The sequence below is a fragment of the Equus asinus genome, chromosome 10 (assembly GCF_041296235.1).
Source record: "Equus asinus isolate D_3611 breed Donkey chromosome 10, EquAss-T2T_v2, whole genome shotgun sequence".
In the NCBI taxonomy this organism is placed as follows: Eukaryota; Metazoa; Chordata; class Mammalia; order Perissodactyla; family Equidae; genus Equus; species Equus asinus.
In genome coordinates this window covers 39252663-39279310 of record NC_091799.1, presented here as the reverse complement: position 1 = coordinate 39279310, position 26648 = coordinate 39252663, and the positions used below count along the sequence as shown (strand labels likewise).

At 37.7% G+C, this 26648-nt stretch overlaps 1 protein-coding gene across 1 annotated transcript in view; it reads left to right on the top strand.

Moving 5' to 3' along the window:
• Positions 1-17928: 17928 nt before the first annotated feature.
• SMC2 (structural maintenance of chromosomes 2) overlaps positions 17929-26648 on the top strand; it is a 45914-nt gene continuing 37194 nt past the window's right edge. Inside the window, exons 1-7 of the mRNA XM_044779121.2 lie at positions 17929-18114; positions 18956-19184; positions 19818-19967; positions 22212-22334; positions 23447-23485; positions 26083-26193; positions 26389-26433. Of these exons, the coding sequence (XP_044635056.1) occupies positions 19017-19184; positions 19818-19967; positions 22212-22334; positions 23447-23485; positions 26083-26193; positions 26389-26433 (636 nt within the window). The 5' untranslated portion in view covers positions 17929-18114; positions 18956-19016. The remainder of the gene's footprint in view (positions 18115-18955; positions 19185-19817; positions 19968-22211; positions 22335-23446; positions 23486-26082; positions 26194-26388; positions 26434-26648) is intronic.

Here is a 26648-nt window from a genome sequence, read left to right as displayed (position 1 = left end):
ACTTTTCTAAAGATCAGTGTGTCAGTTAATTATTGTTGTATAGCAAATAACCCCAAAACTCAGTGCCTTAAAACAATAAGCATTTCTTAAGGCTTGTTTTTTGGAAGAACTCTTAAGATTTACTCTCTTAGCAACTTTCAAATATACAATACAGTGTTATTAACCAAAGTCTTATTATTAACTTATAGTCTTATTGGTCTTAAATCTGTGAGTAGATTTAAGGCTAGATGGTTCTTCTGATCTTGGCTGTGCTTACTCATGCATCTGCAATGAGATTTGTATCAAGGAGGCAGCTTTCCTGATCTTGGCTGGGCTCTTTCGCATGTTTGGTGGTTGGCTGGCAATAAGATAATCTGGGATAGTTTCAGTTAGGACAACTGGACTCTTTCCACATAATTTCTCTTCCTCCAGTAAGCTAGCCTGCGCTTTTCCCACATGGCAGTGAGAATTCCAAGAGAAAGCAAGTGGAAGATTTCTTAGAGCCTGAGCTCAGAAATGACAGTCACTTCTACTGCATTGTTGGGTAAAAACTAATCATAAGGGAAGTTTGGATTCAAGTCGTGGGAGGTAAACTCCACTTCTTGAGGGGAGGAGCTGCCTAAATCAGCATACTGAGAATGTCTACATTTTAGAGCTATTATGAAATAAGATATTTGATTAAAAATACTTATCAAATGATTTGAACATATATTTTCAATACATATAAATTATGTGTCCCTTATACAGCTTGGCCTCCCCTATACAGCACAAGAAAGCCCACAAGAAATACCAAATGACTAGATTAAAGAAATATATAACTTCAAAGGCTTTTGAAAAAGATTTTAAAAAATATTTTAATAAAAATTAAATAGACACATTATTGTCTCAAAATTATATTTAATTCAAGTTATGTAAAATATATAGCAAAACGAAAACGGATGCTAAAAGCCATGACAACTTTAACCATTTTTCTTCAAACTCCTGTTTCCTAATTTATATTTTCATGTCGTATAAAAGTAGGAATTTTAAAAGGAGATATTTGATCATTTTCAATATATAATTTGTGCAGGACCATTATTTTTGGCAATAGATTTTCTTTTATGGGAACAAAATAGAGTATATAAATTCTGCGTCACATGCTGGGAGAAAATCAGGGTGGCTACACACTTCTCACGCTTCAAGGATTTTTACTATAATCGAAATCTACAGGAACATAACACCTTCTAACTTCACTGCCTCGATGTGTCTTAGACAGACATGGTGAGAATGCATTCCTGTGAGTTTTACTTGCTGAAATAAAGCACACGTAGGTTTCAGTAGCCAAGCAGATGTGCTGACTTTACTTACAATCTTAGAAGCTACTTCATCTTTTCAAAGAATTTTGAAACAATAATCTGAAAAACCAATATGTCCATTTTAGAAATGGGTAAATTGGAGAAAATTGAATATACATGTGTTTATATATGTAGTAAAACTTGGAGCTGGGAGTTGAGTCGTCTAAAAATGGGTACAATTTCTCCCATCGAATAAGAAAATATAATCCCCTATGACGATGAAACCCATAACTTCTCCAATTAATCTTTCACAGTTTCATATGCTTCTACAGAACCCTGAGGTGGTCCCTAACATTTGATTGGCATTTTATCTTTTATATATGTCAAAGGCAATTTTTTATACATATTAAAAAATACCTAAGTTTGAATGTGCTATATATAACATTTAAGCTTTTTAAATTAGTTTTTCAAAATTACTAAGTAGTTAAAAAATTCAAATATGGAGAAAATAATAAAAATCATACGCTCAGCACCTGGCTTTACCATATTCTCACATTATTCCGCATTTGCTGTGGTTATGGTTGGAGTTCTCTCTAAAATACTGTATTTCCATTACCTTCGCTCCTTCTCAGAGGTAATCTACTCTCATTAATTCAATGTTTACCATCTATAGTCAGGTTTTCTAATATTTCTACATTTGTATTTATCTCTAAGTAATATATTTAAAATTTTGCAGAATTTTTAACTCCATATAGAAGGTATTATATTACAGGTATTATTTTGCAAATTGCTTTGATTTACTTAACATTATGTTTGTGAGCTTCATCTGTATTAACCTATGTGTTGCTCTGGTTTATTTTGACTGCATTGTTTTTGTAGCACGCTATTTTATAACTCTATCAGACAATTTATTTATTCTCCTCTTGATGGACGCTTCAATTGTTTCCAATTCTTCCCTTTTTGAAACAGTGCCGCCATAAAGTTTTGAACATATCTGCTTTTGTACACATGGAAGAGTTTCTCTGCTAGACAAGGAGCTGCTGAGTTGTGGGGAGTACCTTATACACCTTCAACTTTGCTAGACATTACCAATTTACAATTCATTTGCTGTGTATGAGTCCCCTTTCTCCACATTCTTCTTCCTAAAATAAGTTGTGCGCTTTCTTGTTATCATATAATGACACCTACAATATACTATGATTCCTTTTTCCTCTTGACTCAGACCTCAGGGTAGTACTCAATTATGGGAGCTGCTAGACTTTCTCCTCATCAAGATCATGGATCATAATTACACACAATGAAACAATCATATCTGTTCCTCCACCATGGTTTGCAGCAAGGGAGAAGTTTATTTCGTGGGAGGAAGAAATCAGGAATGTTGAGAATGGGCCCCTCTCTCTGCATCCATTTGGAGGGAATGTTTGATTAAAGGATGACAACAATGAGGTGTATCCTTTGCAAATAAGCATACTGATCTCACAGGGCAAGGCTCTTGGTGTTTTGTAGCCTGGGAATCACTAGCTAAACATCTGTGCCCGCCCCCCCGAAATTCTCCCAGAAAAGCTCTATACTGAGAAGTTCATCTCATCTTTGGAATGAGACACCTTTTGTATGTGTTGCGTTACAGTTGGGAGCCAGCAATTTTTGCCATCCTCCCTCCATCCCCCAGAAAGTGATAAGCCTATTTAGCCTGATGCTGCTCTGACTCTGATCCTCCATGCAGCATCAAGTTTGCCTGATATTATAGCAAGACATTAACCTCTTCAATTCCCAGTTGCCTCATTTATTACAGAGGCAACTGGGAATAAGAGAGGGAAAGCATTTTCTCAACACAGCCAGAAAGTAGCAAACCATGGAATGTAACCCAGTCCTTCTACTTCTTAGCAAAATGTTCTTTCTCCTGTACCATGCGTCCAAAATGATTCCTTTTCATTTCTCTAGTTTTTCCTCTGAGATTTTATTGGTATTTGCTAGATGAAATTGGGTTTTGTAATGTATTCCTATAAATAACATGTACACATGAACTTTAGTCTCAATATTATATAGGTCCTCTGCATGCAATATTCTATTCCCTGTCAAGTCTTATAGCTGCCGAATTTCAGAGCAGAAAGGGATCCTCAAAAAGTTGGCTCAACACTGTCGATTTCCAGATAAGGCAAAGGTGAAAAATGAAATATGAAAAAGTTATTTGCCCAGTGTCACACTGCTAGGAAGAGGCAAGGCCACTATCATGTTAACTTTTTCTAATTGTAACAGTAAAGAATAAAATGAGACTCAACTACAAAATCCTACCAAACAGAGATAACTACTATTAAAATATCATTGTCGGTTTCTCCAATCTAAGTATCTATTAAGAAGAAAATAGGTAAATAAATTACGGTATTTATTTAATACCACAATAATGACTACAATGCTCTTGGGTTTGATTTCAGTTTGGACATTTATTAGATATGTGACCTTGGGCAAATTACTTAATCTCCCTGACCCTCAGTTTCCCCATCTGTAAATACAGGGAAATAGTTTTCAGGATTAGATGTAATACATGAGAAAACTGAGAACAATATCTGCCAATAATCAGTGCTTGATAAAGCACAGCTATTGTTCTGTCTAAATAAGTGAAAGCATAGAATGTGCTTCATTATAATAGGAAAGATAGTTTTATATATGTATTCTATTCTACACTAAGCACACATATGGCTACATATGTATACACTCTAGTTTATATTTTTAAAATGAGTGTGTTTCTCTCTCCTTTTTTAAAAAGGGATCTATCAGATAAATCAGAAACTTGAGCTATGTTGACCATAATTTTATCTTAGAAATTGGTATCCTGCTGGACCACACACAGAAAGTAATAATGTCCTGGAACAATCAGTTAAGGAGAAGCATTTAGATCACACACCCAACACACCCAACTACACTTTGGTCTTGAGAAATTAGATTTATATGTGCATTACAGATCAGAAAAAAGTGACAAGGAGTATAAAATATGACCTTAGCTATCTACAAAAAATGTGTATTAATATGAACAATATGTATATAGTACACAAGCATATATTTAAATTGGGAGAAAATATGCCTGAATGGTATCATATATGTTTCTATATTTTCTGAATTCCCAATATGAATTATGATACTTTTATAATCAGAAAATTTATAAAAGAGAAATAAATAAAAGGATTCCTTCCCTCCCGTATGAATTGTTTATATCTTAACCGTAATACATTTTTAATTAATTTTAATTAGAAGGCAAAGACAAATCTTTGTGTGTCCAACTTAGACTGATTTAATACATTATAGTACGTCACGAGCTAGGCCACCCTTCTGTGCTTTTGCCTATGCTGCTCCAATTGCCTGTATCCCCTTTTCTCCTTTTGCCTCCAACACTCCATCATTACCCTAAGAAAAACCTAACCATATTTCCAGACATAACTTCTTTCTCCTCTTGAATTAAGATTTTATTAATTACTCACTAATAATTGACTTCTCCTGTCTTTGTGACCCATTGTAGCTCGAACATAAATTTGTCAGAAAACTGAAACAATTTTTTGCACCTTTCCAAGTTTATGTCTGTACCTTCAGATTACAGCCTCTGTCTAATTCATCTTTGTTTTCCCAGTGCTTAGCAGAATATGTGCACTGTGAATATTTGTTAAAGATAAGTAGAGAAGGAGAAAGAGAGAAGGAAGGAAAGATAGATGGACTCTGATAAACTAGAGCCAGATTATAGTAAAGGACAATAGAGCTTCTGCAAGACAATTTTCTTTAAGACTGAAAAGAATTACTCTGAAAAGAAACTGGCTCTTTTCAGTATGAAGTTTTTATTTGTCTCCATCCTAACCCAGTTATGATTGTGTGCAGGTCTAGGGAGAATAAAAGGGGCTGTGTGTCAATTAAAAGGTCTGTTTCATTAGACTCAGTAATGATTTGAGATCCAAATAACTCTGCTGTGGAATACTTCTCTATACAACTCAACATAACATACTTCACAAGTGCAGAGGTGTTTGCATCTTGGTAGCAAATGTGCCGTCATAGACCAGTGGACACAGTACTGTTAAAATAAGGGCAAAATGGTTTTGGAGGCCAGTAGCTGGGAAATCTCCATCAGACAAGTGGTCCTGGCTGTGACATCAGCAAATCTTGAGAGTGGCTGACATTCAGTAAATAGTGGTGGCAGAAATAGTCTGATTCTAAGGCCAATGAGAGCTATCTCTGCTTAAAGCAGAGACGTGTCTTCCTGGAGCAGCATCTCTGTAGAATTGTTGAGGCTGGTGGCTGTGGAATCCTGAATTAGTTAACAGAAATTAACTAATTAATTAATTTCTTCACAAATTCATTTACCATATATTTGCCTCGTACTTAGCTACTCTAAGTCGTAATCCCAAGTTTTTGTAGATGGACACATGCTAAGGAACAAAAGAAATGAATTTTCTGTCCTCATGGAGCTACAGTTCCAGGAGGAGGAGAAAAAATGAATAAGTAGATGAGTAAATAAAGAATGTAATTTCAGGTATGCACACCCAGGATATGAAAGAAGGGAATCAAGGATGACGTCTAGGGTTTAGAGAATGGTTATATCATTTACTGAAATGTAGAAGCATAGGAGTTTCAGTGGGCAACATCAAGTGTTTGATCTTGGACAAGTAAATTTTGTGACACTGACTCGTTATTGGTGGAAATGATTAAGACTTAGATATAAGAGTATGGAGCTTGATGGATGGGTTGGAGCACTGCAAGAAATCTCCATGGTGACAAGACGAGCATGGAATTAGGGATAAGAGCATTGGTAGTGTAGCCTGGAGCAATAGATAAAATCTGACAGCCAGTGTCTGCCTGGACTGATTCATAATCTATATATTCCACCTGGGTGTATTCCCACATAGGTTTAAAGATGGTTATTCTGAAAGGAAAGGAACTAGAACTGTTAGGAGAGTATGTGGGAACTTGAAGTAAATAAGAATTGAATGTTAATCTTGATGTGATCTCACTGATACCTACAAATTAATAAGGTATGGCATGTTCCGGCAATAGATACACATGCAAAGTGCTATATAATGTCTAACAAAGTGTTCCTATGTGATTATTTATTTTCATTGTATAATTTAATTCAAAATTAACACTTATTAATGCCTACAGATAAGTGATATATTAGTGGAGACAGTGTGGTATACTGGGAGGGTACTGGATTTGGAGCCAAAGTGAGGTAATTCTCCTTTAATGAAGAACTTGTTGTCTCAGTTGCTGGAGGTCCTATTGGCAGACAATCTTCAGCTGTCACCACCTTCAGAGATTGTTTCAGCTGCAGGGAACCATGTTTCTCAAGTTCACATCCCTTCCTGGGGTGGCCCGCATCCAATGTGGAGAGATGTGTGGGGAGACCACAGAGAGAGCTATGCCTGAAAAACCCCAACTGTTCTCACACCGGATGTGTGAGTCTTTCTAGCCCAGGCATCAAACATGTCAGTGAAGCCTTTGAGGTGACCTCAGGCCCAGCCGTCACCTACTGCAACTGCATGAGAGACCCCAAGCGAGGATTCACCAGCTGAGCCCAGTCAACCCTCTGGTGAGCAAAACAAATGAGGGCTAGTGTTTTAAGCCACTGTTTTAGGGTGGTTTGTTCACAGCTATAAATAACTGCAACGATAATTAAATTACTGCTTCCAGCCTCAATTTCTCTATCCATGATACAGGAATAATTTTATTAAAACTTCTCAAACCTATCTCATGAGTGTATTGTGGAAATAACCTTAACAGTATATATTAACTTGCTTTATGAGCTATAAGAGGCATTAGAGGTGCAATTTATTATAATTATCACCATAAATCATCATTAACTTGGAAGAGAGTGTACAAAATACCGAAAAAGCCTAGCCCCTGATTCAAGGAGCAATGATATCAGCTTTCAGTTCACAATTATTTATCCTAACCATATAGAGATTTGTGGCACCATCTACAGAAAAACATTTTAAAATGTAAACAGCAGGGTCTGGAATGGGAGGGGGAAAATGGAACTCAAGAAGTGGATTTAAAAGTAATAAAGTAAATTTGCTTTTGCTTATCAAGCCTTCTGTACGGCTCAGATCAAAAGGATATTTTCAGGTATGCTTATAGAAGGCACAATTTTGTCCACTCCAGCTTCGAACATGGAAAGTTAGCACTTAGCAATTTCCTTTACACTCATTGCCCCATCCTTTTTGTTCTCTCCCCTATATACTTTGAATGTCTGTATCTCCAACTAGATGTGTGTCTTTAAAGAAACAAATCCAGAGATTTTTCATAGTTGTTCCCCAAGAGTAACCATCAGAGCACTTCGTGAATAGAAGGTACTTAATACATAGGTATAAAATAGATAAACATAAAATCCAAACAGTACAAATATGATTTGAAAGACAATGGAGGATCAATGATAACTTACTACTAAGCTCTTTATTTAACTGAAAATTAAGAATTCAACTACCAGTTTAAACTGATTTTTCTTTTCTTTTTTTTCTTTTCTAGATTCCAAGATTTCCCCCTAGCCTGCATTAGTGCAGCCTGCCGAATACTGCAGTCCCCACTCCTCCTTTGCCTTTCCAGGCACGTTGTGGGATTGCACTTCCTGAGCCCCTTGTGGTAAACAGTTGTGGTGAATTGTGAGTATAAGTGATGTGTTTCACTCTAGATGGAGCAATTTAAATTCTGGTTCTAGACCCTTCCAGAGCTCTTGTTCCCTCTGATAGAGATCTACAAGGTTCTAGGTGGTGGCTCCTCCGTGAGACTGGCTTCCTTAGTGACTATGATAAGCAGAAATACCTCCTCCCCCTGATGACCTGTAATGGATATGTAGAATGAACAAGAAATAAATGCTGTTACTTTTTAAGGATTTGATATTTTTTGTTCATTTTTTTAAAAACTTTTTCCCCACAGCATAACTTCCTGTATGGCCTTACTAATAGAGCCCCTAACACCTAGCGACCAGAACTGATTGATGGGTTTGGCAAAGTTGGAGGACAGAAGCAGCACAGCTCAGGTACAATTTCTCTCCTTTCCAGTTCTTTGTCAGTGGAATATAAATTGCTTTAGTAATTCAGCACTTAACCTGAGATGCCAGCTTGTTACCATAGAGACCACAAGCCAGCACTTCTAATGACTGAATCATATGCACTCTTTAGGCTTTCCAAACTTGCTGTTAAAATAGCCTATAGTGTCTCAAATTATATTTGGAGTTGTCTTAGGTGAGTTCCCCCGGAGAAAAGGCTGAGACAGAGATTTTTACGCAGAAGGTTTAGTCGGGAGTGCTGTCCAGAACACCTGTGACTGAGTGCAGAAAACAGAATTGGCCAGAGGGAGAAGCTGAACTGTGACGCAGTCACAAGGCCTCAGCTGATGGTATGGGGAGCTGTTTAGATGGCCCTTTATATTTGTCCTGGTTGAAGAAAAAGGGCTTTGTGTCCCTGCATCAACCACTCATCAGATAAGGCCGATCACAGAAGAGGAGGTATAACTTTCAGCTAGGCAGCTTCCCTCAGTGCAGGGCAATGCCTGGGAAGGGGCTCAGCCGTGAGCCATCAGCAGCTGACACTCTGGCAACTGAAGGAGCTTATGCCTCTGTTCTGAAGGTGGATTCTGTGTGGTGCAGCACAATATCCACTCCAAGCGTAGTATGAATTTCTAATAAAATCACTGGAAGCTTGTACCAGGTTATCTCCTATGGAAACCATCATGTCTTAGTTTTTGTCTACAATGATCTGTCCACTTGAACTGTTATTTCCCTATCTCCAACTGCCAAAACATATTTATCCTTAATGATTTAGCTCAAACAGCATCCAGGAAAACCCTCCCAGGAAATATCTCCTAATGGTGTTCCCAGTCATGATTTTTAAAATTCTTTTGCACTTTCTTGGCACTCTGCACAAATCCTGTGTTATAAGTTTCCTTTGAATGAGGAAAAGTTCCTTTAAGTGGATGACTATGGGGCTGCTCCTCAAACCCAAGGCATAGAGAAACTAAGATGAAAGATGGTAGGGGTAGGGGGATATCATGATGGATTCCGATAGAACACTATAGTGCAATTTGTTTCTCTGGGGTGCCACACAGATGACACTAAACCTGTGAGTCCAGCATATCTTGTCCCATGTCCTGTCATATAAGCTAGAGTCTTCTCTTTTTTTACCATATTATATGGACTGTTTCTCCATTATTATTCCTAAAGCTTTGGTAGATGATTGTTTAAATGTTCCATTCCTGACTTGGCCTTGTTTCAGAGTCTTAAAGGGAGAGCAGATCATTTCAATTCCTTCTCAGGCCTTCTGTCCCTATTCCCCAGCCCCAATTCCGCCCCCAACTGAGGCTGAATCCAGCATGGTGGTTGTGGTGTTACTTATCGAGGGATGTTGCCCAGAGGGAGAGGGAAATGTCAGAGACTATGAGTCTGGGCTGTCAGGTGTAACTGTTCTTTTCCAAGTAGAAATCCTTCCTACAGAGTCAACCTCTGATTATCTGTTTTAATTTTAATTTTGCAGAGAAGCAATTTCTTTATACTTTGAATTAAAATTATTCATACAACATATTTTATTTCCTCATTAGACCTTAATTTACTTGAGATAAAGAGTATATTTAGAAAAATCACTAGAAGCCTAAATTTCCCCATTTGCAAAATGAGTGGCTCTAATTTTTCAAGGGCCCTTCCATCTGCAGAACTTGCTGATTTTATGCAAGTCAGCCCAAAATGATAGGATGTCACAACTCTAGAAAGGTTGAGAATACCTTATCTCTGATTTCCATATTAGTTTGCTGGCAGATATGCTGCCTACATCTTTCTATTACTGTCAAGTAAAATAACTGCTCTGGAACAGAGTGAGAGAATAACACAAAGAGAGTAAAACAACGAAATTCCACAACAGCCATCACCAGGAACTCAGGGGCAATTTGACTTAAAGCAGCTTGAAATTTTAAAAAAAAAAACAACAGAAAATGCAATCTGTTTTCTCAGTTGCTTCCTGTTTCTTTCTCCTTTAAACAAGCACACTGTACCTCCCCAAAGATTTTCCCCTAAAAAGGAAACACATTGCACAGCTTGACCTATAATTTAAATCACAATTAAGCTTCCAGTTAGAATGTATCTTTGTCATAAATCTGCAATAAATCCCCTAGTGTTCCGTTAAATTCCCTTATCCTCTTAAACAGCATGACCCCAGTTTTATTTTCCCTAGACATAAAATGCTGAATTATAGCTTGTTTATGAGTTTCATGAATAAGACTAATTTGATTGCCATTTGCAGGGAAATTCTCACCAGGTTGTTACACTCCTAGATCCCATTAACTAATAAAAAATATACAAAATAAAAAGTACTCCAAATTAGTCTTCCAAGCAGAATTGCTGGCAACATTTCCTTGTATACAAAGAAGATGCCACCAACCAGCACTATTAAGAACATTTTCTTCCTGTTGCCCCTGCTTAGCACTTCTACCTATGCTAAATCCAATCTGCTTTTTATAAATATTTACAAATCTACCTTTTAGTCTGTTATAGCATTTTTTTCTTGTGAGACATTGCTTCTTCCCTAGGAATTCACTCCCCATGAGCGGTGTCAAAGTGGTTCAGATTATATGTTTTTGACCTAAATCTGGGTCCCCACTATAAATCCAAGCTTGACTGAGAATGTCCAAGCATCTGCTGAAATAGGCCAGCTGGAGTTTCAATGACTTGAGAGCTTCAGTAGTCACATGGAAAGGACAATTCCTTGAAGCATTAAGACTCATAGCTACTCCTAGGGCAGTATAAGATTGTTGTAAAAAGTTATGCTTTATAATCAATAAAATAAGAACTGATATCCACAACAATATAAGCTCCATAAGGCAGAAATTTTTGTTGTACTGTTCACTAACACTGTAGGCACTCAAGCATCTGTTGAATGGATGGATGGACTTTAGTCCTGGCTCTGCTCTATGATCAAAGTCTAGTTCCATGATCCAGCTTCTTCATCCGTAAAATGGAGATAATAATAAAAGAATTGTTGAATTACAAGACGTAACTTAGGAAAAGTGTTTTGAACTTGGCATAGAACAAGTATACATTAATATTTTAAGCAATAAACTTAATCATAAATAAGATGACTCAAGCTAAGTCTGAAATAAAAGATTATTTTAAATCCTTGAAGAGCAAAGATGGAGAAAACTGTTGTTTGAAAGTTGCACATGTTGTTTCTTCCCCTAAACTGTGAAGGATTGAGTTAAGCTTTTAGACACAAAAAGCTTTTGTTTTTGTGAAATTATCAGAATGAATACTTAGGTTTATACAAATCTAGAGCGATGGTTCTCTGCTGGAACAGAAAGCGTTTAGACATGCAGCACCAAGGAAATAAACAGCTTTGCTTATTATTTTAACACGTTGATATTAATGTAGGCAGAGTTTGTTTCTGTTAAAAACTTGTTTCTTTACTGTGTATGGATCTAGATCATTCTATACCTGTACGTTATTGCTTGTCCTTATAGAAGTATATGAGCGTTTTTTTTTTTTCCAAGCAGTTACCAATAGGAGATTGGGAGACGAGACCTGGAAATGACAGAAAAGACTTGGAGACATGATTTTCATTGCCCATTGACAAAGAACATAAAGAGAACAAGATATGGATTGCTGAAGCCCCCCCTGAACTCTACTGTGAATGCCCCAGCAATGCTATATTTTGAAGGAAAAACCCCTCAAACTATTAGAAATGTATTGATGTTACACTATCCCTGATCTGAAATCTCTTGAGAACCAAAGGGCAGACCCTACCCTTATGGGTGGGAATGGAATTTTGGGAGAAGGCAGTATAGGGAGAGTGGAGACTGAAGGGAATAAACAGGGGGATGACCTATCTGCCATCCGCTCAAAATCGGGTAGAGGTGGAGTGGAAGTCAGTGTTTGAAGATAAGGCCAGAATGCGAAAGGGAGGAGAGAGAGTGATCAAGGTAATTCCTAAGTTTCTATGCATGTTAATGTTTGATGGAATATGCAGGTAATTACCTAGGAATTTAAATAAGGATAAAAATAACAACAACAAAACCACCACCAAGGTCCATTTGAAGAATCTAGAAAACAGAGAATGAGTGTTCTCTGGTTTAGAAAGAGTGAACACCTTTATAATCTTTACGTGTTCATGTAGTTGTTCGTCTGTTCAGTAAACATTTATGGAGCACAAGTCTGTGACAAGAACTGGGCTGCATGCTAGGTTTACAGACATTAATAAGGCAGGACCACTGACATCAAGGTGTTCACAATGGGGAGAGACAAACATATAAATGAGTAAATACAATAACCTGTAACAGGAGTCTGTGTGTGTAATAAAGGAGCACAAAGGAAGTGTGGTAGCAACTAAGGAAGTGGCGATACTTAAATTATGTTCTTTCAACCTGAAACTGGAGCTGTTCCATAGCATAGGAGAAGCTCTTTCTTACTTTATAAGTCAAAAAAGCAGCACAGGGGAAAATAAATGGTTCCAAGAGCCCTCTGAAGCAAAAAGCTAGAATGTATATTCCACAGCAGATTACTCAGCCTTGTGAATGTCACAGTGGTCACTGATGGTATTACACAAATAGAATCCTTTGCTAGCTGGTAAAACAAATTTTCAATGTTACGTCAATAAGAAAAAATCGCTACCATTAACTTGCTGAACCTGAAAATATTGATCGGCTTGTGAAATATATTGTATATTTCAATCCTCAGCATTTTTCAAGTCTTTTAAAAAATCTATTCTTGCCCTTTACCTTAACAGAAAGCAGCAAATGAACCCCCTAAACTTATTTATATTCAAGCAATATTTATTGTCTACCATGTGCTAGGTAATGAGGTACGTCACAGTAGGAACAGAGGTCAGAAGAAAAGTTTGGTTAAAGGGTTAAGGGACTACAGAAGAACTTGCAAACAATTATTCCAAAAATGGATCAGATTTTGAGTTTGAAATATAAATAGAAATTCACATGCAGGTAGACATGGAGAGGAGAAGAGCATTTCTAGTTCAGCATGTGCAAAGACACAGAGATGGGGAAGAGAAGATCAATATTTCAGGAATGACACAAAGTTGTTTAAGATGGCACATAAAATGCTCCATAATCTGGCTTCTGTGCATCTCCTACACTAAATCTTGCTATTTCTCGCCTCATACACTAAGTTTATTGTCTATGCCCTTGCCTGTGCAATCTACTCTATTTATAATGTCTTTCACTCTTCTCTCCCTCTGGTTCTGTCTTTATACATGATACCTCCACTCAACTACGGACTCCTTGGGGACAAATCCACATCTTATTCATCTAATACAATTCTTAGCATAAGATATACATTTTATAAGTACCTATTAAATTCATTCATTCATTCATCTATTCATTAACAAAGTTATCTAACTTTATTTTTGTTATTAGTTGGTGCTAGGTTCACAGTAGTGAATAAAAAAAGACCTGGTAATCTAGGAAGAAACAGTAGGAGATGAGTCTAGGAAAGCAGATTGAGAATAAATTACGAAATGCCAGGCATGCCACTTTAAAGAGGTCAGGATTAATTCTGTAGGCAATTTTCACAAGGGTTTATGCAGAGTGGAGGGATATCGTATTTCTGATATAGAAACACGTATTTTGTAGAACTTTAGACAGGACAGAGACTGGAGTAAGTATTGTTGAAGTAGGAATTTAAGTCAGAATTTAAAAAGGAAATACTTGTGACTGGAGGACTCCAGAATGATATAACAGGTAGAGGAAACATTAATTACGGAAGAGGCAGATTTTGTGAAAAAAAAATCTGAGCGCAGACTCTATGTGGATCTAGAAAGAACTGAGTTGGTAACAAAAGGGAATAAATTGGAGGAAGATCAAGCACATGAGTATGGATCCGAAATAAAAAATAATAAGGGACCACTATGACAGAGTGAGAACAATAAAATGAGAATAACATTGAGAAAGAGGAGCCAACAATCATCCTGTAAAGGAAGGGATGTGGCAACGCAGAAGAGAGATGAGATGAGCAGCTTTGGCTATAAACCTCCATGGAAGTGATAAAAACCAAGGAGAGCTGGAGAAACTGGAGGAGCAAACATGAAATAAGTAAGAAGAGACTGGATTTTATGAGTAGTGAGTGAAAATCTTTTCTTAAGAGCTGGTACTAGACTTCTTTTTCTGTTTATTTATTTATTTTTTTTAGGAAAAGCTACTTTGAATGTGGAATGTGAGAATCTGAAAGCAAGGCTTGGCAGGAGCAAAACAAATATCACTGATGTTCTTCGTGAAAAGTAAATGAGAAGACCTCCTCCAACGTGGTTGACTCAACTTCCTTTCATAGACTCACAGAAGTACTGGGTAAAATGTCACTATTGTTATAGAAACCATATACCAAACTCAATAACAAAAAACAACAAACAGGAAATTCTCAGTGCCAGAAACAAATGGAAAATTTGAAGGACAGGAACTGATGCCAAGGCAGCCCTCCAACACTTTATACTTGGCTATAGGACTCAGGAGGCGGTATCTGGGTTTTAATGCACGAGCACAAGGCCTTGAGCTTCAGTGATGCAGAGGTGTTGCAACAAGGCCCTTAGGTCAAATCTGGAGCCTTAAAGAACTGCCAGTCACTAGGACAGGAAAAACTACCTACTAGTCTGGGGAAGAGGCAAATAAGTTTGTTTTTTTGCCTGGGGCTTTGGATAAGGGGAAAAACAAAAGGTACCTGTGAGAAATCAAAACCTCAGGCCTGCAACTGATATAAATTTACAACATCTGCATAATCCAGGAACCACAAACTGAGAAATAATCATTTACGAATGCTCCAGGATATTTAACAGCCAAAGAACTCTGGCAGAAGGAAATACATAACTACTCTGAAGGGATTCTTTCACAATTCAGGGCATAAGAGACGCCCATAAACAAATGAACCTCATCCCACAACAGCACCACAGGCAGAAAGAAATCACTATGGGTAAGAGCCAGCACATGTTGTAATTAGCACATGTAGAATTAGGAACTCAAAAGCTGGAAATCACAGAAGTACCTGAAAGAGAAGATAACATAAATTTATTTAACTTGATTAAAGAGACAAAATAATAGAAATCATAGTGAAAGAATAGGCAGATTTCACAAACCAAACAGAACACGTAATACTGAAAACAGCATTGTCATTGGAATGAAAATGAATGGGGCTAACCAGATCTCATAGGTGAATGAATATAATCATGACCTTTTCTATTCCTCATTTTCAATTATGCTCAGCTGTCTTTCTTTCCAAGTTTGCCAGACAGGTTACACTTGGTGTATTCAAAATGTGCTGCTACTCACTACAATTTTACAATATGAACTTCCTGTCATTATCAATTCATCCCCTGCAAATAGCCAAAATTAATCTCTCAACAAAATGAATCAACCTTTCCTTATTTCTGCAGTGAAGGTAAAGTCTTTCATTTTTTCTTCCGTTCTAGGTTCCAGGGAGAGAGGATTCACCCAGCTCCCTAGAAGAGCTCCTTTAGGACTCCAAAATTAGGGAAGTGCACCAGGGAAAGAGGTTCCCTCCCAATGGCCTGGAAGAGTTATAAGACCAAATCTTTCTGGCTTTAACGGCATCCTTGCTGGTACTGCTGCCTTTCACACATGTACTAAGACTCCACTAGCCTGCCACAGTTGAAGCTTTCAAAAGCCTTTGATCTATGGTGATAAAACAAGAAAAGTACTTTATAACACATCTACCCTATACTCTAACTTTACTTCAGTCCTCATCTCTCCAAATTATGGGGGGTCTTTGTGCCTCGGTCTTCTCCACTTCCCTGTGGTGATCTCAGGAGGCAGAGCTGTAAGTCAGCCATTAGTGATTTCCTCAAGACCACCCATGCTAACAGAAATTCCTTAGTGTCTCTGGCCTGCACAAAGGTGAAAACTGATACAGATCTCTCTTTTAAAAGCAAACTTCATTTTAATAAATACTTTTAGTGGACCGGTTAGATGTGTATATTCTTATAACTTCCCTGAAGTTCTCATCTAGCAAAAGTGCATTTGCATATGTTTTCATCCATTTTTGTTAAATATATCCACTAATTATTAATCCATTAAATAAGCACAAAGGCTAATAATGTCTATCTTAACACTTATATTTTCACCCCAAAGAACTCTTTATCTCACAAGTCGATAAAATCCACATTAGAGGTTGTTGGCAAATAAAAATTTTTTATTCAGGAATGAAATCAAAGGGACATAGCTGAAAATAAATGTATTAAGATTGAATAGAATCAATATAAGTGAAGAGCTGTGGAGTGTAGGGAATGCAGGAATTAAGGTAGACAAATTTAACTGCTTAACTAAATTGATGTTAGGCCTGTAATGATTGACATTACAGAAGGGGTGGGATATGAGAGTAAATAAATGAATTCTTTTTTAAACAAAAAAACCCCACAAAACTCATTTTACTCTCTTAAGCAGAGAAAGAATTTTAAAACATAGGCCCATTCTTGGTAGTTTAATACTGGTGTGCCGAATAACTGCAAAGCCATTCCGATGCCAGGAAAGCAACTTTAAACATAGGGTCATTTAGGACGCTGGCCGCACTATCTTTTCATATGTAACCTCTGACAGCTCCACAGTGCACTCTGACGCCAAGCTCTTCCTAACTCATTAGTACCAATGTGCTCAACTGTGAGTAAACTGGCCAGCTTTATTTTTTTTTAAGGAGAGAACAATACACTCTAATAACAGTATCTGTTACTAGTACTGGATTCTGTACACGAAGAGGAGTATTATAAAATATTTACCAGTACGCACTCTGCAGCTAGACCGCTTGGGAACAAATCCAACCTTCTCCACTTACTACTTAGAAGTTGCTAACTTTTCTGTGACTCAGTTTGCTCATCTGTGAAAATGAAAACGGTATCACGGATTTCATTGGGCTGCTACGAGAATTTTAAAAAAGCCCTTGGAATTGAGGCACACTGGCCTCAACAGTAGTTGTCCTAAGTTGTTTCCAAAAAAGTTCTCTGGAATGTTCGTTCTGCCACTGTTATCCTTACACAGCTTTCCAGGGTAAGGAGAGGAACACCTGTTGGTCCAGCCGTGCTCCCCTCCCCGCACACTTTCTCCCTGGGGCTCAGCACGGCCCTCGGCAGCGAAGACAGCCGTCCCCTCCGACAGCAAGAGAAAAGCCCGCCACGCTCCGAAGCCGGACGGGCGGAGCCAGAACGCGACCGGAGTCCTTCGAAGGCCGGCGCCTCCCCAGACCCAACAAACTGCAGCTTCCACTTTTGAGGAATCTGAGCCAACCGGGGAGACTCCGGGGCTCCTGAATCAAGAGGAGGGCACCAGGAGTCGCTCCATCCTCCCGCCGGACCGCCGCCGCTCTGAGACCACAGCACTATGTACCGGCGAATCCCGCCCGCCCGCGAGAAGGCGGGGTCTCCAGGACACCGCCCGCCGCCGGACGGGGCCCAGGGAGGGGCGGGGCCGCCGAAGCGCAAGGCCCCGAAGCTGAGGTGCGGGGCTGCCCGAAGCGTGCCGGACGCCGATCTCAACGTATGCCGCCTGCTCCTGTAGTCCTCGGGCCCGAACCGTCACATCGCCGGAGCTGTCATTGTCGCGACCTCCTTCCTATCTCCCTATCACTTTGATTGTCCGATGGGAAAGAAAAATGGAACCCCTAAGTCAGGCATTTCCTAGGCACCAGCCAATGAAATAGGCAGGGGAAGTGGGGTCCTTTGCTCGCGCCGAAATTCAAAGATATAAATAGTTCCGGTCCCGGTGCCGAGCGCGGGGTCAGTGTTGCAGCCGCTATGGAGGAGTTTGCATCCTAGCCCTCGAAACCGGGCAAGGTTGGCCCGCTGTGCGCGCTTGTGACCAGGAAGGGGTTTGCGGGTGCCCCGAGGCTAGACAGTCCGACGCAGAGGTGAGGCGGGTGCGTGCGCGCGCCGGTTGGGCCTAGCCCGGCATTCCTGGCGGGAGATGGGGGCATGCGGGTGGGGGAACGAGTAGCAAGAAAGAACTTCAGACCGAAATTCGTTCTAAAGAGTTTCTAGCAGAATCGCTACTTCCTATCCAGCCTTGGAGTAGGGCGAGGAGGTGTGGACAGAAAGGCCTGGTGAGGCGAGGGAACAGCCTGAGTGAAAGCAAGAGGCTGGAGAGTATATGAAAGTCGTGTATTTGATAAGTATTTGCTGACCCTCTCGCCCTGTGTGCTTTTGAGTCAGGCACTGTTCGGGCATACAGCGGTGGACGTAGGGTTGGATAGACGAATAAGTACTGTTTAGTGTCAGCTTTAAGTGCAATGAGAGAAAAAAGAAGCGGAGTGAAAGGATGGATAACGGTGCTTTATCATATAGGAAGTCAGGAAGGACCTCAGTAGGGTGACATTTGAGCAGAGACGTGAGTGTAGTAAAGAGGAATAAGCCACGACAGTGTCAGGGAGAAGGACATTGTAGGCAAAGGGAATGGGATGTGAAATAATCAGTAGTCTTTGTGAGCTAGAGTGTGATAATGATGGAAGGAAATCCTGGAAAGTAAGTAGTTGGCTTCCAGGTAGAACGTTACGGTTTAGTTAACTTCCAGATAGTGACTAACTCTTGTTACGTTTTTAAGTTAGAGAAAGACATCTATATGAGAAGGAATAGCTTGGCAAGTGGCTGTTTTATTTCTATTGAGCTGTTATTCTTAAATGTTTTAGTTTTTCACATTCACTGTAATTCCAACGTTACATTCCACTTATGTGGTGTTATTTCTGTTTTGTACAGAACTACTTTGTGGACTGTTTGGTTTCTAGCAGAGGTTTTCCTGTCCAAGTCGGTAGTGAAAATGCATATTAAGTCAATCGTTCTGGAAGGATTCAAGTCCTATGCTCAGAGGACTGAAGTCAATGGTTTTGACCCCCTCTTCAATGCTATCACTGGTTTAAATGGTAGCGGGAAGTCCAACATATTGGACTCCATCTGCTTTTTGCTGGGTATCTCCAACCTGTCTCAGGTAAAGTGTAAACTTTCTGATTTATGTGAATTTAAATTTGGGGAATCTCAAGGGAATTGTCATTGAACTTGGAAACTGTTGCCAATATTCTCTTCATGTGCATTTTTTACTTTATATCAATTATTTTATATCTCACCACACTCCTTTAAAGGTAGATATTATTACCTCACTTTTTAGGTGAGAAAATAGAAACTTAGAGGGGTTGCCCAAAGTTCATCCTCTTAAGATGTTTGGAACAGCATTGAAACTTAGGCATTGTTGCTTTAAGCCAGTCCATTCCAGAGTCTGGATTCCCCCTGCTGCATTATGGTGCCTTTTCAGGATCTACTAATGGGGTTGGATGAATAGTGAAATTCTTAGACACTGTTTTCCTTTAAATCTTTCAAATGAACTTTTGTTGAGAAGTGAGTGGAAAACAATTCAATTCAGGGTTGAAAAAGTCCTGTGGAGAAAGGCGCCCATTTCAGGTTGTTGCCCGTTTTCCTTGCTTTCGTTGCCTGTGAATGTGACTGCCTCTCCTTGGCTACTTAATGGATACTGCATGGGTAGTTTTCCAATAGCAAGAAACCTACTTTTAATGCCATTTTGTGCAATATGGGGTTTTGTAATTGATAAACTTTTATTTTGTTTTAGGTTCGGGCTTCTAATTTACAAGATTTAGTTTACAAAAATGGTCAGGCTGGTATTACCAAAGCCTCAGTGTCGATCACCTTTGATAATTCGGACAAAAAGCAGAGTCCTTTAGGATTTGAGGTTCATGATGAAATTACAGTAACAAGGCAGGTGAGTGGCTGCTCAGTATTTGCATACCTGACAACTTGCATGTCTGTTGTGTGTTTTGGCGCTATAACTTTGCTGGAGAGAGAAACTTTGTAGTAAAATTGATGCATCAAATACTGACTAGATTCCTTAAGAATATCCCCTTTATGTTAAAATTTTGATTGAGTGATTCCATCATTTACCAAAAAGATTGAAAGGGATCTGAAAAGTCATCCATCTGTATAAGTACTCAACAGTGCTTAACTCTTGAACCCTACCTGAATCTTCTCTTTCTGTGCTGGAACACCTATAGTACTTTTAATTTTGCTATCTTCTGAGGTAACCCCTTCTGGTTTTGGACAAGTCTAATTAGAAAGTTATTCCTATAAATGGAGCCAAAGTGCTGTCTTCTAGTTTTCCACATTAATCCTAGTTCTCTTGAGAGCACCAAGAGCAAGTCTAATTTATACCATAATTCAATAGTTAAGTGTTCTGTAAGTCAAAATGTTTCAGTGCTAAATCTCTCTAGGTGTTTCAGTTGATACTTAGTTGTTTCTAGTTCCTTCGCTTGTCTAATCACACTGAACACGAATTTGCTTTCAGGTCTTCATATCTTTTTGTTTTAATGCATGGCACCTCAAAATACATATACCAGAATTGGTCAAATTAAGCAGAATTGTCACTTCTTTCATTTAAGTACTCTACTTGAGTTTTTCCCAATATGACATTGGAGAGTTCATAATACATTATGATATATCATATCTGATTTACTTAAAAATCACTCTAATTTTTCTCATGTGTATTACTATTTGGCTATGTTACTGCCATTTCTGTATGTAAACAGATTTTTGAAACCATTGCAGGACCTTGTATTTGTCCCTTAAAATCTTTGTTTTGAATTATAGTCAATGTTTTTAGTTTGTCAGTTTTATTTTTAAACATTCTTTTAGCTCCCATTTACTCTCCTTCTTAGCATTATGTAACTCATATTTTTCTCTCTTTTTTAATGAAAGCCTCTGGTAAAAAGAAAAGTGTTCACTAGGTTGGGACAGAATCCTATTCTTTCTTGTTAAGCATCCATCAAATAATTCCCCTTTAGGGATTTTCAGTGAGTCTGCTGATTCACCTGAAATTCCTGTCCGTGTGCAGTCCACATGCCTGTAGCTTCAGCGGAATTTTCTTTCTTTCTTTTTTTTTTAAGAGATCGGCACCTGAGCTAACAACTGTTGTCAATCTTTTTTTTTCTTTCTTTCTTTCTGCTTTTTTCTCCCCAAATCCCCCCAGTACATAGTTGTATATTCTAGTTGAGGCACGTGGGACACTGCCTCAATGTGGCCTGATGAGCAGTGCCATGTCCCCGCCCAGGATCCGAACCAGCGAAACCCCAAAGCACAGGGCACAAACTTAACCACTCAGCCATGGGGCTGGCCCCCAACGGAATTTTCTTATAAAGGCTTTGTCAAGTTACTTATGGGTATAATAGGTCTATTCAAATATGTTAATATATGATCCACCAGCCTAATAATCCTGTCAGGAAAAGAAATGAATTAACATTTCCTCAGTATTTATTAAGTGCTTGATGTGTACTGGGCAGTCTTGAGTGCACTGGGAAGTACAGATAGAAAAAAAAAAATGAGGAACAGATCTTGTCTTTAAGGACCTCATAATATGATAAGTGAGACAGTCATTCCTGATCAATGACAATGTAAGTGCTGTCGTAGAGGATGAGCTAGCTGACGTCTGGTCTAAGTTGTAGTTAATGAACCCTGTGCTGAAGCTCCATGAGTCCTCTTGTCTTTCATGTATTCACAAGTCATGTCTTTATCAGTTCTTGTCTAGGATTGATATGAAACTACTTGTGTTTAGTTTTAAGTATCTGACTTCTGTTCCTTTGGAAATTAAAAAGTGGAGGAAGAAGGGTTACACTCTGGGTGTGGAAAAATCAGAAAGAGGGTGATCAGGGCTAGAAGATATGTTTTACACATACTTGGAAACATAAAGCTAGAAGTGACTGTAGAGACCTCATCTAAGGCAGGGGCAGTTAGGAGGCTTGTACGTTAGCAAACTCCCTGGATTAGAAGCCAGTTGTCCTGACTCAATCTTGTATTCTTTTTGACCATGTCACACTTCCTCCACTATTTATTCAGAATTAGTTTTGTTTACTGTTAGTTACAGAAAAAACAAAGGAAAGATAATATATTTGGGAATTTATCATCTTAGCTCAAGATGTATGTTCACTTACATCTTTTAAAATACTTCCCTTTTTAGGTGGTTATTGGTGGCAGAAATAAATATTTAATCAATGGAGTGAATGCAAACAATACCAGAGTGCAGGATCTCTTCTGTTCCGTTGGCCTTAATGTCAACAACCCTCACTTTCTCATCATGCAGGTATTTTGTTTGTGGTCTTTAATCTCTTTCATGATGGTTTTGACATCTTTTATTTTTTAAGTTATTCTTTTATAACTAAGTAGGAGAAATGTTTCTTTTTGGATTTCCCATTTTTTTAATCTACTATTATGTTGTTGTTTGGACACCTATTAAGAAATGCGGGTTAGTTATTTGTACTGATGTGTTCTAACACTGTATACCTTTGAATTTTGAAGACTATCCAGAAGTAATTTTCCTTGACTTTCATGTTGTTACTACAAGAACAGTACATGCTCACTGTAAAAAAATTTTTAAAATATTGTGTAATATATCTGTTTAATGTGTTGGAATAAAGCATTTTATTGCTTCAAATATATATTAAATTTTAAAATAGTTTCCTTCTTTAGAGACTTACTCAAATGGAAAATAAGGCTAAGGTTATCTTTCCCTTACATTATCTCGTTTGACCCATCCGTCTATCCTTTGAGAAAGTCATAGCCAGGTCAATGGCAGAATCCTGATGGGACCAAAATACAGTTATTTTCACTACATCACAGCCTCAAGTGAAAATTTGCTTCAAATGGATGTAAATTTTAAGTTAATATGATTCTCTCAGAGTTGGGTAGCAGGTGGTTTCTTTTTTTGGTTTTGTCTGTTTTTTTGGTACTAAATGAATCTGATGATTTTCTGGCATTGAAATAAAACATTTTACTATTCTGTTTGAGGCCTAGAAGTATGTAGTCTATTTCTAGAAATTATCTTGGAGGGCTATTCCTTCAAAAAAATCAAGAAATGTTCAATAAATTTATGCTAAAATTTATTTCTATACTTTTCTGTGTTAGAATTGGAGACTTCTACATCATTAGTATTAACTGTCTCAGAAATATGTATGATCTGAGTTAACTTTGTACCATTTAGTAGTTATTACTAGTTAATACCAGTGTAAATTGTATCACTGGTAAGTGAGAAAGTGAATAGCGAAGTTCTAGAATTATAAGGTACTTTTGGTCTCAAATCTAATAAAAGAAACATCTTTTCATGTAACAGCTTCAGTGCAGATAAATATACATGCCTTTAGGTTACCCTTTTTGTAATTTGTTATCATTTTAGTAAGTTTGCCATTTTATTTTCAGGGCCGAATTACAAAAGTATTGAATATGAAGCCTCCAGAGGTAAGAGTACTATTTATGGACGGTAAAAATAGTTATTATAGATTTTGTTTTAATCTTCTAGGTGATCAATTTTTTAACGTAATTTCTTCTATTATTAAAATTCTTGGAAACATGTATTTAAGAATGATTAGTAAAGAAAGTTTTCTTTTAAATATTGGCACTGTGCCCAATACATATGTTGTATATATTTTTAGTTATGTAACATGACCCTTCTGAGCCTTAGTTTCTTCATCCATAAATTGGAGTCAATAATCTTAGGTCTGTTCTGAGGATTAAATATGTATAAGAAAGGGCATGGGACGTTGCTAAGCAGTTCTTTCTAATAATTTTTTTAAATTGAGATATAATTGACTTTAGTTTCAGATGTACAACATAATGATTTAATATGTGTATATATTGCAAAATGGTCACCACAATAAATCTAGTTAACATCTATCACCACACAGTTAGAAAGTTTTTTCCTTGTGATGAGAACTTTTAAGATTTACTCTTAGCAACTTTCAAATTATACCATACAATATTATTAACAATAGTCACCATGCTGTACATTACATCCCCAGAATTTTTTATTTTTATAACTGGAAGTTTGTATCTTTGGACCACCTGCACCCATTTTGCCCACCACCCATCCCCTACTTCTGGCAACCACCAATCAGTTCTCTGTATCTATGAGTTCAATTTTGTTTTGTGTGTTTTTTTAGATTTCGTATATAAGTGAGATCATATGTGAAATTATATTTGTCTTTCTCTGTATGACTTATTTCACTTAGCATGATGCTTTCGGGGTCCGTCCATGTTGTTGCAAATGGCAGGATTTCCTCCTTTATTATGCCTGAATAATATTCCATTATATACAATACCACAATTTCTTTATCCATTCATCCATCAGTGGACACTTAGGCTATTTCCATAACTTGACTGTTGTAAATAATGCTGCAGTGAACGTGGGGGTGCAGCTATCTTTTCAAGTTAGTGTCTGTTTTCTTTAGATACATGTTCAGAAGTGGAATTGCTGGATCATATGGTAGTTGTATTTTTAATTTTTTGAGGAACCTCCATACTATTTTCCATTTATGATCCCATGAAGAGTTCATGAAAGTTCCCTTTTCTCCATATCTCACCAACCCTTACTTGTCTTTTTGATAATAGCTATTCTAACAGAGGTAATATCTCATTGTGCTTCTGATTTGCATTTCCCTGATGATTAGTGATGTTGAGCACCGTTTCGTGTACCTCTTGGCCATCTGTATGTCTTCTGTGGAGAAATGTGTATTCACATCCTCTTCCCATTTTGGAAATGGACTATTTTTCTATTGAGTAATATGAGTTCTTTATGAATTTGGATATTAACCCCTTATCACATGATTTACAAATATTTTCTCTCATTCTGTAGGTTGCCTTTTCATTTTTTTTAATTGTTTCTTTGCTGTGCACAAGCTTTTTAGTTTGACATAGTCCCACTTGTTTGTCTTTGCTTTTGGTGTCAAATCCAAAAAATTGTTGCCAAGACGGTTGTCAAGGAACTTACCACTTTGGTTTTTTTTTTTTGGAGTTTTATGTGCCCAATATTAAAAGAAATTTTGACTGTATAAAACAGCCTTTCTCAACTGGTGCTCCATGTCAGAGTTAAACCCTACAGAAAAACTCTACAGAAAAGGATTTTAGTTCATTACATACAAAGGATTACTTAGGGTGTATTAAGACTTAATTTTCTCTTGGAGCCCCCTTGAGAAGAGTTAGTATGAAGGAATGAATGTTTTGTACAAGAAGTAAACTCTTTAGTTATTCCTTTCTACTGAGAATAGCTAATAAGAAGGCTGATAATTGACAGTACCAATCTAATTTGAACATAGGTCATGCTTATTTTCTTTAAATAACATCTAAAGAGGAAATCTGTAATTGGAAACCTGCCAAATACATAGAAATCAAAGTGATTTCCGGAGAAATAATCCTCTTGAGATAGGGACTGATGGTGAGTAGAAGCTTCTGGAAAAGGAGTGCTGGCAAAATTGTTCTTATAAAATTATAATTGATTAATGTTTGCATTTTGCAGAGTGCTTTTCACATGGATTATTTTGTTTAATTCTCAGCGTCTTATCAGTACTCTAGATGAAGAAACAGGCACAGAGAAAATTAAGTTACTTGCCCAATTTCTTAAAGCATGTGCCACAGTTGGGATGCAAAATGTTATGCCATGCTTCATCCTTGTAGGCACAAAATGGCTGAAGTTTCACTTGGAACAATGTTAAGTAGAAACTTCTGAAATGGTGTTAGCCTTTACTTTTTTTAGACTTGTATTTGAAGGAAAAGAGAAGGGAGGAATTACTGGTTTTAGCTTTAAAAAGAGATGTACTCTAGAACCTCAGTGTAGCATGAAGTTTGATTTTAGAATTGAAGTGAAGGCCAGAAATGTTTTTTGAATGTTAGAGTTATGAATAATATGTGCATTTTTATGTACTGTACTTTTATGTTCCATTTGGACCATTATTTTGGTAAGATGCTTAGTGAGGTCAAGGCCTTAAATGATATACTTAATGTAAATTCCAGTGAGATTCATTGAATTGGATTCTTAAAACATTAACATAATGTCTTTGCAGATTTTGTCCATGATAGAAGAAGCAGCTGGAACCAGGATGTATGAATACAAAAAAATAGCTGCCCAGAAAACTATAGAAAAAAAGGAGGCTAAGCTCAAAGAAATTAAGACGGTAATTGAATTTATATAAAACATTTTTAGAGAAGAGAGTAATTTTGCATTTAGAGTTCCTCTGCTGTAAAGAGGGAAATCGTCCCCCCCCTCCAACCCCGGTTCAGTTTTCCTTAGTCTTCCATGCTGCTTCTTTAAGAATTTTTCTTAATGGTACTTCACATACTGAAAAATTTGATTTTCCTTTCTTTTCCAGATACTTGAAGAAGAGATTACACCAACCATTCAAAAATTAAAAGAGGTATATGCTATATATGTGAGGACAGCCAGCTACAGTTTCTCTCAAAATTGGTGATGTATTCAAGGTCATACATAGGGGTGAAATGTGTACCACTTCTCAGGGATTTTTCTCTGGGCTGAGACAAGGAGTTAGAATTGGTACTCCATACTCCGCTCTGCTTGTAGAGGACTTGTGCTTCCTGTCTCTTAAGTCATAATGACTGTGGACATTGCTCT